Here is a 14,591-nt window from a genome sequence, read left to right on the forward strand (position 1 = left end):
ACATGTATACATACTTGAGGATACATCTGCTTTATTAAAAAAAGCTTCTACCTATTTGCAGAAAAAGAATATGTCTGTGGCAGCCTACAAAGCCTAACATTTCTATTAGCAGAAACCTACATAAACCATACTGAACAGTCAGGTTAAAGTAGCTCAGCATCTCAAATTTTTTCACATTAAACACTGAACAAATAGATGACAAATACTGCTTGAGAACCTATGGTTTTCAATGCAGGCCTTCAGATTTTTTTTGAATTTTGCCCTTCAATTCAAACAAGAACAAACATGTGCAGCAGCACTGCAAGGAGCAGGTAGAACTAACAGCATCATCCTATCCCATTCATTTACAGCATTGTTACACTGGTTTAAAGCTTTCCATCTCAAGAGTTCAACTAAACAACTCCATCTGAATGCCATTTTGAAGACACTGTAATCAGTCTTTGTTTTTAATTACTGAGAAGAGTTCAAATAAAATCCTTAGATACAAGAATCAGCTTAAGCAGATTTCATAGAAAACAAAAACTGTGGCACACAGGTCTGGAGTCAGTCAAATGAAAATCTGTTTGGGGGATTTCTTAGGTTTTTCTTCCTGCATTGATATTCAAGATGTGCAGCTTTACTTACCATCGCTGCCAGGCAAGAAGGATAAGCAGACATCCATAACAAATCCATTTCCAAACTGCAGGATTTCAATGCATTTAGCTGGAAAACAGGAACAGACAGCGTTCATCTCATTCACTGTAACTATTACAATTACACTGTCATTTTCTTCTATATTATATTGTTTAAATTTCCCATCCATTTTTATTTTAAGAAGCTGAAAAAAATCTACATTTTTCCAGAAGCCTAAACAATATCATCATCTTCTGTGAGTGAATAAAAATTCATACATTTAGTTAAGTTAGAAAATAATACCGAGTCTTTAATCTCTACAGCTTCACTGTGGTAACACACCAGAAGCAATAAATATTACAAAATATGTCCTGTGGCAAAAGCATTCACAACACAGGAAGATAAAACTGAATCCATTTTCTACAACAGCAGCTAGAGAGATGACCAAAAATCTGCAAATATCCCTGAGATCCTGGAAACTGTTAAACTAGTAAACTAGTAATTGTTAAATTAGTAAAGAAAGAAGAAGATAGCAGAAAAAAAACTGTCTACAGCAGAAGAATTAGTCCCTCTATCACTGTAACCCACACCAGCAAGACAAAATAGAAAAGATGAGACTTCATGGGGTTCTTTGGGAGCACCAAAAATGCCTTCCAGAATATGGGACTGTAAATTGGCAACTCCCACCTTTCTCATGTAGGCAAGGCAATAGGAAACCTTCAAAGGAAGAAAGTAGCTAAAGAAATGCAGTCACTATAACTCAACCAGCAAATACTTAAATCTCAGTTATCTACCCAATTTATTTCTCATGTATTTTAGAATGCTGTTTTCTTGTATTTCCATGCAAGAGCCTAGTTCAACAGAAGGTCAAGATCCCATTATCCCAAACTTTACTGGACTCAAGCCAACAGGACAAAACAAGTGACTAGTTAAACCTCATCTTTCTAATGCCACCATTAATCATTTTACTAGGTAATTCTACTTCACACATGCACACAGACAGTCTGCCTCCACATTACAGAGCAAAATGCTTCAGATTATCATAATCTGAATACATATTTTAAAAAAAACAAATTCAGCCAACACACCCCTGATGAAACATAAAAATATATCATTCTGCAACAAATCTGACCCAAGGCTTTCCAAGAGTAATAAAGTGCTATGAGGTACTAAAGTCTGAAGACAAATCAATGTAGTTGCATTACAAGATGTTAGTATTTAATACCTAATGGATAAGTGTTCACCATTCTTATTTAGCCAGTATTGTATCCCTAACAGTAAAAAAATGTTACCTTCTGAACCATGCCGAGACCAGATTCTCACAGTAGAGTCAGAGGCTGCAGAAGCTATTAGCAGATTTAAATCAGGTTCATCTGACTGGTAGACAGCATCCACAACAAAAACAGCATCCGTGTGGCCTTTGAGAGGAGTGCTTTTCACAAGCTGAACACATGAGAAAATTTTACAAAATTTTAAATTCCAGAAACTTATGTGAGAGAGCTTTTAAAGCCACTTTAGGAAGAAAAAAAACTTAATACTGAAAATTAGTTCTATACCTGCAATGGGAGAGTGTCTGCCAAGCTATGCTTAAGCTAGAGCATATTCCAGGAAACCCAGAGAATGGACACAGCAGCAATGAATATTAACTTAGTAAGATTTTGCTCAAAGCTGAACAGAATTAATGTTCCTGTGTACACTATACCCTTACTATACTATAACCTCACCCTTACTTGAGGGAAGCTGGAAACAGTATAGAAGTTAAGAAGAGCAGTTTTCCTTCCTTTTTCTCCTTCTCTTGTCCCTCACCCTAAGGAACATCTCACAAAAGTTTGGAGAATCTTAGTGAAGGAGACAGAGCAGAGAACACAATGGAATAAGCAGCAGCTACAACAGCTCTAGCAGAAATGTTTAGAGTGCTCTCACAAACCAAAAAGCTTTTCACTCCTTCAAAATGCCAACATGAAAAACAAAACCACTAAATTTAGACAATGAATACAGGTGATTCAATTTGCAATCTGTTCCTCATAAACAGAAAGATCAAAGTGAGAAGCTTTTAATTTTGCAACCAGCAGTCATCCAACATTTATTCAGATTTTATCATAGACAGACTTGACATCTATTTCCAAAATACAGCCTGGTAGGCCTCAGTGAGAATTTTTGATTGGTTAATACAGAACTTTGTTTTTAAGAATTTACACTAATCTAGCAATCCTATTAAAATGTGCACATGTAGCCACATTCTTTGGAAATTATTGCCATATGGCTGTGCATCACGTCAGCAGAAAAAGTTTATTAAAAAGTCCGTAAGTTAACTTAAATAAATGCATGAACAGTTACAATGGATCAGGATGAGAAATAACTTATTTCTGAGAACTTTCCCCCATCAAAGGTTAATTTCCCCCTACTATGCATTCTCAGGCATTTTAAAATGCCAAGTCTAATAACCTAATAATTTGACACAGATGATGAAATGGGTTACCTACACAGCTGGTCACAATCCAGTGCTTAATAAGCATGATATTAAAAGCTAGATAATAAAGTGGGTTTTTCATCAAAATTTCAGGTCATTCAGAAGGCTCTTTCACACAACACTGAATCTCTTGCTTTACATTTTACAGTACAAATAATAAATTAGCATGTCTCCTTACTTTTCTCCATTTCTCTGAAAAAAGCCAATTGTTGCACAGATTTTTTTATTTTCATTTTTGTTAAACATCTACTCCAACTTGTATATCATCCTGGTAAGACTACCTATATACAAACCCCACACTGTTGCACAGATTGACCAGAAATCACTAGAAATGGATACAAGGAAACAAAGAAGGGTACACAAAATGCCTGCTCGGAATGGGCCTCATGGTTTGAAGGTTTTAAGGTGGTTTAAAGAAAACTGCCACGTGAGATCAGAAAGCTGATGAGTTAAGAACAGACAAACAGGTCTTTCAGACACCTAAACAAATCCCCTCAACGACTGATGGGTTTGTTAATTTCTTTACCAATGCTGATTTGAAAAAGATGAACCAGAGAAAAGAGGAAACAACATTTACAGCAGTACATAGCAAGACAGAGTACCAACAATTTCAAGGATATACACACTGGGTTCAATTTAAAAAAAAAAACCAAAAACAGTCGAAGTGAAACAAATAGTATGAACCAGAAATACAAACACAACAGATAATTTGTGATATGTGAGAAACTAGCTCAGAGGGAGATTTGAAAAGAGGTTATCCCTGCTTACCTGATTATTCCATGTTACTGTATCTTTCCATTCCCAAAGAATAAGTTGTTTATCAGATCCACCAGAAATTAACTCTGTTTCAGAAGCTAAAAAATACACTTCGGTTAGTTCAGTGTACACTTAACTTTGTAACAGCAACATAAGCAGTTCTGCTGGTTACTACTCACAAAATATCACTACTGGTAAATGTCCTGGCTTGTAAAATAAGCATGTATTTTCAAACCAAGACAGTAACTAAAGCTTCCACCAAAATAAGGTATGGTTAATAGGAGTTGCACTGTGCAGAACAGGTTAAGAGCAAAGATATTCCCTAAGAAAATACAAAGAGAAAATTGACAGGACTATTTAAAGTTCTGTGTGAAAGTGGTAAAAATACCTTTCCAGAAGGCTCTCAAATCCAACACTGTAAATTAATCTTTTGGGGTTTTGTTTGGTCTTTTTGGAACATAGGAAAATAAAGCAAGAGAATTTAAACAAACAGAATTCAAAGCTTCATAAGAAAATTGAAATCCCAAGTTCTCTGAAAATAATTTCTTTTAATCATTTTTAAGAAGAATATGTTTCACTGCAACCCGTTGAAAGGATGGCAGTTCATACCACTATTAAAAACTAATGTTTGCACCTCAGTACTTTTCAAAAAAAGGAAGCAGCACATTACATTAACAGTCTAATCAACAGTCACATTTCTCTTCTTCAGTGAGTTTCCATAAATGCCTAAGGACAAGAATACATGCCTATGAAAAGCCTGCACTAAACAATGTTAAATCCTGGAATTACTATCCAGCAAAAGCCTCATAAGTGTCTCAAACATTGTTATCTATCTAAAGAGTCCTTTTGTCAAGCACATAACCTCTATGCAACTTCAGAGCTTTATACTCAGAGATTGCTGAAAAGGCATTGCAAATTAGTTTACAAAGTCAGAACACGCAAAACCCCAAATGTTACTGAAGAGACTGGTAGAAGAACAAGCAGCACACAAGCCATGGACCTGTGTGAGCTGCCCAGCCCCAGGCAAACACTCTCCTGGGCTGCCCCTGGCTGTGGGGCCAAGAGCAGAGATCCCCTCACCATTCAGCTCACCTGGGTTTAGCAGCTGGCATTCCTGCAGACCTCTGTGTTAACATGAGGCCACACCTCAGCTACTGAGCCTCTCAATTCAGGAAGGGTACTAATGTGCTGGAGCACGTCCAGAGATGGGCAACAGAGCTGATAAGGCTCTGGAGCACACATCTTATGAGTGGCTGAGGGAGATGGCATGTTTAGCCTGGAGAAGAGGAGGCTCAGGGAAGACCTTATCATTGCCTACAACAGGAAGGAGGAGCCAGGTGGGGGTCGGTCTCCTCTCCCAGCTAGCAAGTGACAGGATGAGAGAACACAGTCTTAAGCTGCACCAGGGCAAGCTTAGGACGGACATGAGGGAAAATTTCTTCACAGCAAGGGTGCTTAGACATTGGAATGAGCTGCCCAGGGAGGTGGTGGAGTCACTGTCCCTGCAGGCATTTAAGGAAAGACGGACGGAGCACTCAGTGCCATGGTCTAGTTGACACGGTGGTTCTTGGATCATAGATTGAGCTCAATGATCTTCAAGATATTTTCTAAACTAACTGATTGTGTGAAAATCCCTCCTGGAAAACTAGGCTTAGGGCCAAAGATGCACTGCAAGGCTCGCAGTTCCCAATTTCCCCGAGCGTCCAGCGCAGCCCCGCTGCTGCCGAGCCTCCCCCGCCCGCCCTGTCCGGCCCGGCCCGGCCAGCGGGACCCGGCCCCGAGGGGACCCGGCCCCGGCTACTCACCGCGGTCCCGCCGGCGGACCCAGCGCACGCAGTTCACCCTGCCGGCGTGCCCGCGGAGGGCGGCGACTGCCCGCCTCACCTGCGGGACAGACAGACAGCACCGCGCGTCAGGGGCTGCTCCTGCTCCCGGTCCCGGCCGCACCCCAGAGCGCATCAACTCACCGCCGGGTCGTAGAGGATGACATCGTGGCAGCTGCCGAAGGCGAGGAGGCCCCCGCGGCCCCAGGCCACGGCGCCGCCGCCCGCCCGGTTGGCGCAGCAGGCGATGTGACAGAGCGACACGGGCGCCGCCATCTTGGCCGCCGCCGCCGCGTGCGCGACCCCGCGCGGCTCCCGTGGCAACGACCCCGGGGGCGGGGCCTGAGGGGGCGGGGCCGCTTTCTTGCCTCTTTGCCGTGAGGGCCCCTGGTTTTGGCGTGTTCAGTGCGGGTTTTTGCGTGTTCAGTGCGGGTTTTTGCCTCTCTTGCAGCTTTTGCCGAGACCTCAAGGGTTGCAAAAGTTTAAAGCTTTTCTGTTTGCTGGCTCCTGTGAAGAAATTCCTCCTCATGCCCAACCGAAGTGTCCCCCGGTGCAGTTTAGGGCTGCGTCCTCCCATCCTGTCGCTGGGTGTCTGGGAGAATAAAGCGACCCCTACCTGGCCATAATCTCTCTTCAGGGAGTTACAGGGATCGATAAGGTCTCCCCTGAGCCTCCTTTCCTACAGGCGAAACAACCCCAGCTCCCTCAGCCACTTCCCGTAGGAATTACCCTCTGGACCATTCACCAAGTGGATTCCCTGAGAGAGCTGAGTATCGGCTCGGTGTCGCTGATACCCATTCCTGGGCTGCTCCCATCACCTGTGAAAAAGGTGGTATCACCACCTGATAAAGAACCATGCTCAAATTAGGTCTCTGAAGTTGGGATGTGTATATTATTATTAATATTTAATTTATTATTATGTCCCTAAAATTACTGTCGTGGAAAGCATGAGAATTTGCAGCTGAGCAATGGGCAGGCTCAACAGCTTGATCTGAATATGTTTGAATACCTCTGCTTTCAGGGGGAAAAAAGAGATGAAAACAGAGCAATTAGTGAATTCCATCTGTTACATTTTTATTTTTTTCATTCTTTGATATATTTATTGCCCTTCCTGCACAAGAAATTGAAATCAAGAAAAAAATAAATACTGCAGTGGTACTATAGTTTTAGTTGCTTGGTCACTGGCTTTGAAACAGGGTCACAATGTGTATTACACTGCACAGGTGTGCTCAAATTGTATCAGCCACTTGTCTGCACAGGCTGGAGGGCTTTGTTGGTTCCCAGCAGCCGCAGGTGCAAAGAGCTGCCCCACAGGCTGAGCAGGAGCCTCAGCAGGACCTTCAAGACATCCACTCTGCCTCCAAATGCACTGCCCCACACACACAGAAGGCCATGGAGCAGAAGCCAGGTTGAAGTATAAATGGAGAGCTATGCAAGCATGGAATACCACACACAGAAGGCCATGGAGCAGAAGCCAGGTTGAAGTATAAATGGAGAGCTATGCAAGCATGGAAAAAGAGAGAAACAGAGATGTGCCTCCTGTCCCCACACCTAAGATATCCTGAAGTAATTTAAACTGAACTGAAAAGCTGGAAAGTCTGGGCTGGAGGGAGAAGCCGGCTTTCTGGGCTTGTGCTTATGTGAGGTGGGGGCAGGAAGAGAAAGCAATGAAAAACAAGCAAGCATCCAGAGGAAGCACTCTGCATGGCACATGGAACATTTTGGGCCTAAACCTTTCCTGCCAGGCCTTTATCTCCTGGTTGTTCTTGAATCCTGGCTGTCGGCAGCGCTGTAACCTGACACAAAACCACTGCAGATAGGCACACTTGTTTTCCAGTGGGTACAAGAGGAAGGAAGCTGTGCCTGATCACATACTAGATACAGCCAGAAATGTTAGCTGCTAGGGGAACAAATGACTCCTTGCAGAAAAATGCATGGATCCAGTCATCAAAGCATGCCTTGACTGAGGAGCGCTGTCTGGAGCTGCCAAGGATGGCTGCACAGCAGCCAGGTTGCACAGCAACCCCTTCTCAGCAGGCCTTGCCAGGGCTGGAGTCAGGGCTCTGGCAGAAGGAGGTCGGGCACTGCCAAAAAGCTGGGTCATGTTATAGGAGTTTCGTCTGTTGCTGTGGGAACAGAGCTGGCTCTGGCTGTGATTGTAGGCATAAGTGTAGACTTTTCCAAGATGGATTGGGTGAGAGACTCCTCTGTGACACAAAAAGTTAACCCGACTGATAGATAACCTTTTGCTAAACTGTAAACAGTTTTAATGGGGTGCTGCTTGTATTGGAGAGATTAGAGGTGGTGTCCTGCCTGAGTGTGCAAAGGCATTGTGGCCCTGTGCCACAGGGTTTTGTGGGGCTGGTCCTTGCACACCTCGGGGTGCTTTCCCAGCCAGTTTGAGATACTACATTGTGGAAGGCTGCTAGTGCCAAGTATTGACAGTGATTGCCTCTTTTCCCCCAAAAAAGGTCTGTCACTGTGGGGTGCTTTCCCAGCCAGTTTGAGATTCCACATTGTGGAGGGCTGCTAGTGCCAAGTATTGACAGTGATTGCCTCTTTTCCCCCCAAAAAAGGTCTGTCACTGTCACCCCTGTGCCACCCTAACAGAGTCCAGCACTGAGAGAACTGGGATAAGTCAACACAGATTATGGACTTAACAGTGCCATGAGGAATGCTGTAGCAGCACCATGGTGCCATGGCTAAAGAAGCACAGGAAGGTGGATTTATGTCAGGACAGATCAGTGCAGATGGGCCTAGTTTCTTACTTGTCATAAGTACTCTCTCTGCCCAAGGCCTCATTCAAATGAGACTCTGAGCTTTTGGTCGAACCCAAGAAAGTTTTTTTGTGAATTATAATGTTACAGGATCTTCTCTTGAAAACTGAAATATCTGGAGGATATTGTATGAGAAGTTAAGAATATCAGATGAATTACTCTGGAACCGTATGCCTTTTAGGAACACATACTTTATGTGTAGTAAAAGGAAGTAATAGTGATGGTCAGTGGTGTTGCAAGGATAGAAAAGGACATACTCTAGACTTGTCGCCAGCTGCCAGTCTTCATTCATAGCTAATGTCCTCATGAAATTAAAATCCCCTTTAGAGACCCAGATGCTTCCTTCCCATTAGAGTGGGTCATCACATCTGTCCTTGTTTTCCTTCATATTCCCAGAAAAGAACTTCTTTATTTTTCAGAAATATATGTAAAAATAATCTTCCTTTTTTTCTCCCTTTTGTGTAACTTTTGAGACACAGGAAGAAGTCAGTTCATTGAATGTCAGAGATGGTTATTATGGTGCCTAAGCAGACTTCAAAAAGTCACTCCATAGTTTTTTTCATGTCTTTTATGTGACCCCATTTGGTTCTTCCAATGGAGATACATCAACAAGCTCTGATAAGGGAGCTACTACTTAAACAAAAGCTTTCTTGAGCTGGAAATAATTTTTCTAGTTAGTTAGGCATTGGAAAACTTCTGTTTCAATAGTAATTTAGTAGCCACACAGTAATTTTGTATAGTAATTTTGATGGTAAATTCATGTTTACAAGTGAGGTTTCGCAGACAGAGGTGGCTTGGTGCCCTGCATGTTCTCCCTACCCAACTCAGTTATGCCTACAACTTTATGAGAGAGATGGAGAAAATACAACACTAAGCAAAAAGTTGTATTTAGTGTTTAACATACTTATCTAACTATGTCTAAACATTGATATGAAAATATAACAACTTTGCAAATATGTTAAATCAAAGTTTAATGTTTTCTTTCATTGGGTGAAATTTTCTTGATTTACAGGAATATGTGTTAATAGACAGGAGTCATTCTACAAGACACTACGAAAAGCAGCAGTCACATGTTAGGTTTACAGTTTAATTATACATAGTTAAGTTAAACAGAAGAAAGTTCAAAAGTTGTTAAATGAGCAAAGCCAGTACTCAAAGGTTGGGGGCCTTGTTCTTGCAAGTTGTTGAGCTTAGCCTATCTTTATGCGTCTTCATTGTATACATGCTTACGAAGTAATCCCTAATGAAAATACAATTTACTGTTTGCTATTTTTACTTTAGGTTGTATGCCTCCAGTAGCAGCCTGGATGAGAAGTGCCTGATAAATGAGACACCTATTCAGTATTTTAATGTCTCCTCATTAGCTATATCATGGCCCTGGTCTTAATTTGGTGTACAGTAGTTTTTTCTGTACAGCACAGAATTATCTTTTTCCATAGCTGGTTTTTTTTGTGGTTTTTGATTTTTGTGTTGGTTTTTTTGGGTTTTTTTTGGTTTTTTGGGAGGGTTTTGTTGGTTGTTTTGGGTTTTTGTTTGTTTGGGTTTTTTTGGTGCTTTTTTTTTTGTCTGTTTGGTTTTGGGATTCTTTTTGTAACTTCTACTGCTACAGCACCTGAATGTCTCAGGAAAAACTTTACCAGTTACAGTTTCTTTATAATATAACTCTTAGGCAGAGGGGTATTATTGTATTCATTTCCTGGGATCAGTTTCACCTATACCAGAATTCATAATAAAATCACAGACTCATAGAATGGCTTGGGTTGGAAGAACCTTAGAAATCATCTACTTTCAAGCCTCTGCCATGGGCAAGGACACCTTCCACTAGACCAGGTTGCCCAGGCCCCATCCAACCTGGATTTGAATACTTCCAGGAATGCAGCATCCTCAGCTTCTCTGGGACACCTGTTTCAGTGCCTCAGCACCATCACAGTACAGAATTTCTTCCTAATGCCTAACCTAAACCTGCTATCTTTCAGTTTTAAGCCATGCCCTCTCTTCCTATCACTACACTCCTTGATAAATAGTCCCTCCCCTATTTTCTGTAGTTTCCATCCACTTTAGGTACAAGAAGGCTGCTCCAAGATGTCCTCAGGGACTTCTCTAAGTTAAGCAACCTGAAATCACTTAAGCACCATAGTGACAAACTATCCACAGCGTCCTTTGCCTCCAGCTTGGATTGAGAGCATTCAAAACTTGGAACTCAGTTTCCAGCTCTGGGACACTTCTGATGGCTGTGCCAAGGTTTCATCTGAGAGAGCAGAGAACTGCAAAAATGAATATTAAACAATAATGACCAAAACCATAAAGATGAGTTTAAATAATTTCCCAGCTTCACAGAGGATAGTGTGTACAACATCTGGGAACAACTCCATTGCCTTTGACATCTTGAACACAGATCCAGCCTCTTCCTTTTTGCCAGCTGTGGGATCTGTGTTGGAAGGCATTCCACTGCACGGGGAATACTTATTTGTGGGTTTGCTAGGATTTCCTTCCCTTGAGCACGCACCTACCAGATTTGATGCCAGAAGGGGTGATCAAGGAGAAGTGTCATTCTCAAAGTTACTAATTGAGTCCATTAAAATTCAGCATCCGACTGTTTTTTAACTGCCACTGGAACAATTCTGGAATTGTGGGTCCTGCATTCAATAAAAGTTAAGATTTCTAGTGCATCTTGAAGATAATGTAAGCCTGAGGCATCCTTTCCAAATAACTTTCTCAAGATAAAAAAGCAGATATTGTTACTTGAATAGATTTAATTTTAAATGTTTAGAGTACATTTTTAGAAATAATTTCTCCCTTAATTCATCTCACTGAAGACTGAAGGTTGAATGATGCTGGTGAAAGAAGTTGAACTGAACAAATCTCAACTATAGCTATTCCCATTTTTCTTGAAGGCTCTATTTTAGGTATTCTATGAATAGCTTAAATCCCCACTGCCTAAATGGATTTCTGATTTTCTAAAGAAAAAAAACAAACTAATTATTTAGAAATACAATTCAAAATTAGTTCTCCAAACAATTACTCTAATTGCTGGCTGAAAGAAATTCTGCATAAAATCTTTCTGATATTATTTTTTTTAAAGGAAGACCTAACACAAGCATGACCTAGAAAATTGCTTGGGAAGAAAAAAAAGAGAAAAAGGATGAAACAGCTTGTCACATAATCAAACTGATTATGCATTATGTTTTTGAAACAGAAGCTCTAAAAAGAGGCATGATAATGGGCATTCATTCCAGAGAGCGTACGTGTACAAACACACATGCACACACAAAAGAAAAAGTACGTGGAAATGCCATCTGGAATAATTAAATTAATATTTTACACTTAAATTCTGTATTAGCAGCAGTTCTTGTAGGACTTGTACAGGATATTTATCCATATCATAGAATAATATCTCCTGAACGCAAAAATAAGTTTTGTAATAATCTCCTGATGCATCTCTTCATGCCCATTTAAAAAAACCAAACCTAACACGTTGAGTTAATATCAGTTGGTCATTTTATTTGCACACACACGCATTTATCATGTAGCCACATCCACTGCATATATATTTAAAATAGGTTTGATCATGAAGGGTTTCTGTACACATTACATGCCCTCCAGAAGGATATGCCTGATCCAAATCCTTCAGCTTTCCAAAGCAGACAGAGATTCCCAGTATTAGATGAGGCTTTGATTCAGAGGTCTAGTTACTGACACTAGGAGCTGGCAACCTTTTTTATTTGTGTGACAATGCCACACTTCCCTGCTCTTTGCTCTTTGTCACCATCTCACTGGTGGGCACTAGTAGGAAAATTAGTATCAGGGTCTGGTCCTGCTGGTCTGAAGCTGTCATGGGTTTCAGCTCAGGGGAAGTACAAACAGCATTATGAGTTTGTATGAGGAAATCCCCATTCCCAGTGCTGAGTTCTCAAAGGCACATGTCTGCTGAGTCTCATAGCTGCAGAGAAGAGAGGAACATGACACAGCATATCTGCACTTACAGCAGCCTGCTTGTGGTGGGTGAAAATTCCTCTCCTAGGAAAGATAATGAAAAACTCTCTCACTTCTGTCAAAATTCCTTTTTAAAATGGGCGGGATGTTTATCTTTTTTTGGTTTTGGTTTTTTTTTTTTCACTATTGGTGTACATTGGTGTACAAAGTTTCTGTAGTAGACAACAACTTCTTTGGAGAATTTGATGAACTGCTTTACTACACATTGTAGACAAAGTTATAGGAAAGGCTTGAACCTGTCCCACCACAGGGGCCACAAAGTGCCCTGTGCCATTCAAGTTGGAGTTGGTGTCACAGGTGATTCTGTTGCTTTTTCCCTGTAACCCAGAGCAGGACACAGCCCAGTCAGATGCCACAGGCGACAGAAGAGAAATACAAAATACTTTCTTATGCAAGGGTGTAATGTGCCTTCTGTTTCATGTGGTTCAGCTCAAATAAGCACCTCAGAGGAAGACTTCATACCACACCAGCATTAAGAAAACATTGCCAACAAGAAAGGTATTTCCTACCAAGATATAAGACTGAATAATAGTTGATGGTAAAGAAATTTAGAAGGGAAAAATATTGAGTGGACATGAGGGAAAAAAATCCCACTCATAAATCAGTTAAAGCATACCAGGTTAGGAAATTGCAGTGTCATGAGCAGGAACTTGTGATATCTCTTCAGATTCAAGGTAGTGAGATATGCTTTGCCCCTAAACCTGCCTCCTTCTTCTGCATAACAATTCTCAAAAACATACGCTTTGGACATCGAGCAATTATTTTGATACTTAAAATTAACTCATGGGATAAAACAGAAAATAATGGAAATGAGTTTGCCTAGGAAAAACGCCATGAAACAGAGAGAATGTGAAACATGAAAATATAAAAATCTGCATCATTTTAACCATTTAGAAAAACACGTACAACATACAGCTCAAGCTGGCATTTCCAAGCACATTATTTTTAACTCTCACATGCTAAAGTGTTTTGAGGCAAAGTATTTTGTCTACTTTTCCAGTCATAAATTGAATCATTTAAAGAGGTAAAATACTGAAGCAGGGATGTCTAGGGCAAAAGCAATCTCTGCACCAGTGAGCCTTACAGGACATTCTGCAAATAGCTTTGCATGAAAGAACCGGGCAGAAGGCAACCAAGTTGACAAAAGTTCTTGAGGACAAGACTTCAAGGGGTGGCTAAGGTCACTTGGTTTGGTCAATTTTGAGAAGAGAAGGCTGAGGAGTGGCCCCATTGCGGTCTACAGCCTCCTCGGGGGGGCAGTGGAGGAAGAGGAGGTGCTGAGTGTCTCTCTCTGGTGATCAGCAATAGGACATAGAGAAATGGAATGAAGCTGTGTCAGGGGAAGTTCAGATTCTTCACTGCAATGGTGATTGGTCACTGGAACAGGCTTCCCAGGGAAGTGGTCATGGCACTAAGTCTGTCAGAGTTCAAGGAGTGTCTGGATGATACACATAATTATGTGGTGTAATTTTAGTAAGTCATGCAAAGAGCAGGGAGTTGGACTCAATGATCCTTATGGGTCTCTTCCAACTTGAGGTATTCTATGATCCTTTTCCTAGTTTGTCATTACCTTCTAGAAACTTTTTCCCCCTTTTCATATCCTTTTCCCTCCCCCATTCACTTCCCTGCTGCCTTAACTTTTGCACTGTTTTGCAGAGTGCATTGTGTTCAAACAGCCGGCAATCCTGAACATCCCTGTTCCACTGGACCTTGTACACAGTGCTGCAGCAGCCCATTCATTAGCGTGAGCAGCCCTATATGGGAGCCACCCCACACCAGCCTGAGCTGCATGGTGGGATGGAGATAACATTCCAAGCCATTGGAAGTCTGTCTATTAGCTGTAATTTACAGATTAACAAACTGTAGAGAAAGGTGACTTTTGTGTGGATCAGGGGGTGGAGCACAGCTCTCCTGCCTGGGAGAGGGCTGCCCATGGAGGAGTGAGTGATTAGCTTAGTAGGTTGGAGCATGATGCTGATAACACCAAGGTCACTGTTTGATCCCCTTATAGGCCATTCACTTTAGAGTTGGACTTGATCTTTCTGGTCCCTTGCAACACAGAATATTCTGTGTGACCACATTTCTCTGTGACTCATGCCACTGTAAGCAGGCACAGGTGGGTGCTGGACTGCCTGCCCAGCAGGGTCCTTGGGCTGTGCC

The 14,591-nt window shown here is 41.6% G+C and overlaps 1 protein-coding gene across 1 annotated transcript in view; it reads right to left on the bottom strand.

Annotated features, from left to right (window-relative positions):
• ELP2 (elongator acetyltransferase complex subunit 2) overlaps positions 1–5,961 on the bottom strand; it is a 38,028-nt gene extending 32,067 nt beyond the window's left edge. Inside the window, exons 1-5 of the mRNA XM_039711159.1 lie at positions 5,806–5,961; positions 5,644–5,722; positions 3,851–3,936; positions 1,905–2,055; positions 625–702 (exon numbers count right to left, since the gene is read on the bottom strand). Coding sequence (XP_039567093.1) covers positions 625–702; positions 1,905–2,055; positions 3,851–3,936; positions 5,644–5,722; positions 5,806–5,937 — 526 coding nt within the window. The 5' untranslated portion in view covers positions 5,938–5,961. The remainder of the gene's footprint in view (positions 1–624; positions 703–1,904; positions 2,056–3,850; positions 3,937–5,643; positions 5,723–5,805) is intronic.
• Between the last annotated feature and the right edge of the window lie 8,630 nt (positions 5,962–14,591).

This window comes from Passer montanus, unplaced genomic scaffold, assembly GCF_014805655.1.
Source record: "Passer montanus isolate IOZ18808 unplaced genomic scaffold, ASM1480565v1 scaffold24, whole genome shotgun sequence".
Classification (NCBI taxonomy): domain Eukaryota; kingdom Metazoa; phylum Chordata; class Aves; order Passeriformes; family Passeridae; genus Passer; species Passer montanus.